Source organism: Parasteatoda tepidariorum, chromosome X2 (genome assembly GCF_043381705.1).
Source record: "Parasteatoda tepidariorum isolate YZ-2023 chromosome X2, CAS_Ptep_4.0, whole genome shotgun sequence".
Lineage (NCBI taxonomy): Eukaryota > Metazoa > Arthropoda > Arachnida > Araneae > Theridiidae > Parasteatoda > Parasteatoda tepidariorum.
In genome coordinates, this window is record NC_092215.1 from 5,311,682 (window position 1) to 5,317,959 (window position 6,278).

General features: G+C 28.9%; 1 protein-coding gene across 12 annotated transcripts in view; it reads left to right on the forward strand.

Annotated features, from left to right (window-relative positions):
- Window positions 1–4,928, forward strand: part of LOC107453494 (F-actin-monooxygenase MICAL3) — a 113,051-nt gene extending 108,123 nt beyond the window's left edge. For all 12 annotated transcript variants that reach the window (XM_043047107.2, XM_043047108.2, XM_043047109.2 and 9 more), the window contains one exon: window positions 1,129–4,928. In XM_043047107.2, coding sequence (XP_042903041.1) covers window positions 1,129–1,351 — 223 coding nt within the window. In that variant the 3' untranslated portion in view covers window positions 1,352–4,928. The remainder of the gene's footprint in view (window positions 1–1,128) is intronic.
- The last annotated feature ends 1,350 nt before the right edge of the window (window positions 4,929–6,278 follow it).

Below are 6,278 nucleotides of genomic sequence, written 5' to 3' on the forward strand. Positions count from 1 at the left end.
AGCTATGTTTTTGAAGTGGATTGAGAAAGAAAGTAATTCTATTTTTGGCCCACCTAAAAATACCAGAAGAGCATTATTTTCGTAATTCATTTCACCAAAATGCCTCTTTAACATCTTTCATATTATGCATGACAAAAATAGAATTATTTCCTTTTAAGTTAACTTAAAAATTGTAGTTTTTAAAAATTTTATTTCACTTATATACACTGAAGAGCCAAAAAAGGCTGGTTAATTTGTCTAATCATATAGGGCCCCGGTGTGCTTGCAGCAGTGACATAGTGTGAATTTAACTAATGCCTGAAAGTATGCTAGATTTCAATTTACATTGCGAATTGTACAGGGCGCACCATTAATCCATTGAAGTGTGAGGGGAAGATATCTTATGATCAGCACAGTGCAAGGCATCAAAGATAAGGTCAATAATACTTATGTCTGAAATTAGGTTACCAGTGAAAGTATCTAAAATCAGAAGAGGTAGTTCCTTGAGCCACTCGGTAGAAATATGCCTCTCCGTAGAAAATAGGTCGCATTGTCCCACTGTAATTTTGCCAGAATGCATATTGGACATGAAGGCTGCACATACCCCATGACATGATAGTCTTCACCAGCTTAAACATTCTCCTGTTGACATGTTCATGAAAATATTTTCTTCATACCCTTAAATGTCTATCAACCCAATGCAATAGCAAATAAGACTTATCAGACCAGGCAATGTGTTTTCAGTCATCATCAGTTTGATAGTACTGTTGGTGGGTCCAGACAAGGCTTAAAATTTTCTATCACCCAGTTAACCAGTTAATAGTGGGGGAGGGGGATAAGTCTGTGATATTATATTGAAAGATTATGAGATTTGCCCTCTTATTAATATTATCTAGCGCAACATTTGTAAATAATAGTTATTTATTGCAAGCTCTTTATTCTAAATAGAATAAAAAAGAAAATGTCATAAATTCCTAATTAATATAAACTGAGAGTTTTCCTATCTCCATTAATTTCATGGAAGAAAAACTTTTTCTTCCATATTTATGCCGAAAACCTGCTAGAACATTAGCTATAGTGTGACAATGACTATATAGCTGGGATTGTTTTCCTTTAATTAACATGAATAATTAAATTATATTTTTTTAGGCTAGAAAATTATACCAAAAGTGGACGAAATCTTTACTGCACACCACATTTTAAGCAACTGTTTATATCTAGAGGAAATTATGATGAAGGGTTTGGCCGTGAACAGCATAAAGAGAAATGGAATCGTAGTTGTAATAATACACCTGTTCCAAGAGACTTGCAAGAAAATGATGATTTGGAACTATCTAATGGTGATGTTCAGTGTCTGGAGCAAACAGTATAGCCAACTAATACACCATGAACAAATTAAGTGTTATTACTTTTTACCACACAAAGCAGGAAAAATGTACCAATTGTAATTACTGAATTAGCAAGCATTTGTGTTTGGACTGGAGTATTTTATACTACCATTTTGTGACATTTAGCTTTAATGTGCATGTGAAAACATTGCTTAAATTTTTATTATGTCGTTTTTACCCTTATTTGTGCAATTCTGAAATCAATGTTTTTGTTGAAATTTCTTCCTCAATGCATTTATATTTTTTTGTCAGCATGCAAACAAATGTTCGTTTATTTTACAGTCACATTGTGTAATGTTACCATCATTGGAAATAAGTTTAATTTTTCAAATAATATCTGCAACAATGCTCTGTAAATTATATTTGTGAATGTGATCAAAAAGCTGTTGCAGATAAACTGAAAAATATTCAGAATCCTAATTATGAAACTGCACATCTTGTTGCTATTGTTGTACTTAAATTTTGTGTGCTTTGTACAGCCTGATTTTTTTTCTACAATTTTATAAGAAAGCATGGCATTAATTTTGTGCCCTTTTTCTATGATTTTTATTGTGCTATGTGTGTGATGTCTTATTTCATAAAGTTTTGGGATGGATATGGTGCTTATACCACATTGATAGTTTTTGATTTTAAAATTAATTTAGCTTTTTGATTTTATTTTCCTGTTACATAAATTGTTAAAGTCTAAATAATTTGAGTCAAAAATTTAGTGTCTATGCTTATCTGGGCTGTCAAAATTTTGTTTTTTTTCTCTTCACAATATTGACTTTACAAGAAATTTTAAAATGGTAGGATTTCCCAATATGTTACATTAAATCTATTAATTTAGTTTATCTATTAAATTAAAGCATTGACAAAAGTGTTAGAATTATGTGCATTTAAATTTATTCATTCTTTTGTAACATACTTTTTATTACCAAATCACAAATTTTAATGACATTTTTATGTTGACTTATTTATATTTTTTTGTTTAAAGCTAGCACAATGCAATAAAACAGCCCTTTTAAATATAGAAAATAATTTCTTTCTCAGATAAAAAGCTATATTTGAAACTTATTGTTGATGTAAATTAGTTTAATGAAAATTTTTATTAGGGTATTTGAATGTTGATAGATTGAAAAATGTTTCAAAGTTAAATTTTGATTTATTTTTTTATTTTTACTGATGTTGAAAAGTTATATTAGTCTTCAATAATATATAGGTGCTACTGTAAGTAATTTCAGGTTTTCATTAAATTGATTAATAATTTTGGTTTGCATAATTATCAATTTGATGAAATAATTATGTATAATTCTAATATGACCGCATATTCATTTGTTCATAGTTCCCATTTTCTTATTCAAACTTAAGGCATCTTTTTATTTTTAATTATTATTGATACATAGCAAAAAAATTTTATATCATAATTATCTTTCAAGTGAAACATTTAGTTTGAGAAAAATTTCTTGCTCTTAAAGATAATTTGAAGGAAGTATGTGTATTATGACATAATAATAATACATATATATATTAGCTTGAGTACTAACTTGAATATAGTTATGGTTTTGAGCACCTCTATCATAATTTGTAGACTAAAGACTCTATCATAATTTGTAGCCTATTGATTTCAGCATTAGATGTTTACAATGCTAGTTTGCCTGTTAATTGCAAAATAATATAAACACATAATTTATATAGCTTTTATGTTGATGCTCCGAGTATTCATTTTATTTGTTGAAATTTCATATCATTGTACAATTGTATATGTTGTGTAGATTTGTGTTTTACTTTCTAATTTTAAAGAATTAGTAGAGCACCACTGAAAAAATATGCCAAAGAAGAATGACTGTGGGTAAATTTTGTTAAAGGAAATATGGCAAATCCAATACATAAAAATTTTATAATTTATCATAATTATATGTTCTAAATAACTCTTTAGGAAAACATTTTTATTCTATGCTTTTTAAAATTATAAATATATTAAAATTTTTCTAATTAAAAAATTTTTCAAAATTACAATGTAAATATTAATTTTGGCATTTTCCTTAGGAAAAAGTATTAGATTCTTATATTATTACTTCTACTATTACAAATTTACTGAATAATTGTTGTAACTTGTTACAAACATTTAATGATCTGAATATTATTTTGGAGTTAATGATAACTCTTCATTATAAATTTTTAAATTGGATTTTGGCAAACTAAAAAGAAATAATTATCAAGAGTGTCCATCACAAATTTTTTTACTTTCCTAAATTGCTAACTGTATTAGTGAATGCAATAAACTTGTTATGATTCTTGTTAAAAATAATTATCCAGTGTTACTATTTCAGTGTACAAGTTATGTGTGTGAGAAACAACATATTAGTGTTGAACTGATGTTAAAGCTAGAAACCTCATGCTGATCAAAAATTTTAAAAATTCATATCACGTGTACTAAATTTTATAATTTTTACAGTACAATTTAAGCAATTTCTTAATAAACTGTATTGCATACTGATAAAAAGTATGCATTGGAAAAATAATTTATAGAAAAGTCTTTCAAATTGATCGATGGAATTACCTGTGCAAGCTAAAAATATTTACTAATGAACTCTGTGTTTGTCAGATGTATTTGTCATGTGCAATCTTCCCTTCAGAAGAACAAACATTTTTATTTATAGTAATGCATTTAAATATTTCTATTTTTATAATAATATGTTGCTCTTAAGGAAAAGGATGCAAACTTTGTTTATTAAATATTAAAATCTCAGAAGACTGAAATATTCAGTTAACATTTATGGATTTGAATAAATTTAAAATCATAATAGTTTTGTTCATAAAAATATGTTGTAATTGTAGCTTAATATTTTACTAGTGTTCATATTAATGTTCAGTAAAATTTTTTATTAGTATGAATGTAAAATCACCAATTAATTTATCAGTATTAAATATTGACCTAAAATGGAAAATAAGGAGACAGAGACAAATAAAGTAATCCATTATTTTGAATAAATTTTAATCATGTAATTTGACTGCAATTTGGTGCATTTATATTAAAGATTATTTTGTAGTTACTTCTATCAATGTTTCATAAATTTTATAATATTCAAGATGATTATAGATTACTTATTCAATATTTTCCTCGATTTCTCTTAATATCAACATGATTTCTTTAAAAAATTTTGATTGTGTTTTAATAGTTTATGAGAATGAAAACTTTACATGCAATATGAAATGGATTCAGGACTAAGCAACCAGTACAATACATATATGCAACTTTACTTAGTAAATACTGTATTTCAAAATGTTAATCCTTTTACCACAGTTATCTTCACAGAAATTTTGTGACAGGTGCTTTTGTAATTATGTGATTGTCCTATTTTCTTGTCTTCCTCATTGTAGAAGCCAATGTGTGTATTATATCATAACTTCTTACAGGCACTCTTTACAGTGATTGTTTTTTTCCCTGAATGATGGTTCCTGTTGAGTACTGTTTCATGCCTTTCAGGAAAGAGTGTTTAACGTGCCTGTAAAGAAAATAGTGTTCCTTTTTATTTTCGTTTTTGTAAAATTTTAAATAAATGTAAATTATAAAATTTATGAGTGAAATACTGCTTAATTTATTAAAATTATTTAAATGAAGCTGATTTTTCATTCAAAATGATGTAATATGGCAGAACTTTTTTCAGCTAAATATTTATTTATTACAAATGCCTAGAAGATTGGCTATGACGCCATTAGTTCTCTGGCCTTCCAATATCTGTACATTACAATTTAAAAACAAAGATTCAGAACACGAGTCAAGATGTTGATGTTGTCTTCACTAAGAACAAAAAGGAGAATCACAAAGCCCAAACCGATACAAATACACGGACATATTGTCATGGCCTGTTGTAAGGCGGAAAATTGCCACAGCTGCTTTTCTAGGAAAATCTGGAATCTGCAGTTTATCCTTAAACAGAGGGGCCCATGGCTTACCAGCAGAGTCACATAATACTTTTTGCCTTTTCCTGGTGTTATATCTTCTTTTTATCAGGAAGGAGTTTTACTGAATGAAAAGAGAGGCTTTTCAAAGGTTTCTGGAGGACCTCTGCCCCCTTTTTGGCTAAAAAGTCGACAGTCTCGTTTCTAGGAATCCCACAGTGGGCTGGGATCCACTCTAAGGAAATAGAGATGGACATTGCCAGTTCTCTGCACTCCAGAATACGTGTATTATCTGTATACTGTGTATTTGCAAGATTGCAGCGCAGACGTGGAGTCTGACAAAATAACCGCACTACTTGTCAGCTAAATAACTTAAAGTAGATTTCATGATTCTTAGTAGATATACAAAGAAAAACTTTTTTTATCAACCAACGCAATAAGAAAATTTAGAAATTGAAATCTTTTTCACATTTTTTGTTTGATATTTTACTACTAGTAAAAAAGAATTGTATATTACTTAAACCTTACCTTCTGGCAATAATTGAACTAAAACGCTTATTTGAACTACTGGTAACTGTCACAAAACCAAGTAAAGCACTTACTAAAATTAAACAAATAATTTTATTTTATAATTGTCGTTGAACAGCCGAACCAATTTTTGGGTTAACGACTAATAATGTTCAACTCCGTAGCCTTGTAACCTCTAATCCAGAAGACAAGGGAACTCCTGGACCAAGTATTTGTAGAAATTTGCCTTCGTTTAGGACTTTTTAATGGAACTAACCAGCATTTGCGTTGCATGGAAAGGGAAACCACGAAAACCTCCCATTTGAATCGGATCATGAGTTAGAGTATAATATTTATCTACCGTACCCTTGTAATTTTGAACCCAATACAGAAGACAAGCGAACTCCTGGATCAAGTATTGGGAGAAACTTGCCTTCGTGGAGGACTTTTTTGATTAAACTAACCCGCATTTGCGTTACATGAAGAGGAAAACCACGAAAAGCTCCCACGGTTAGCCTG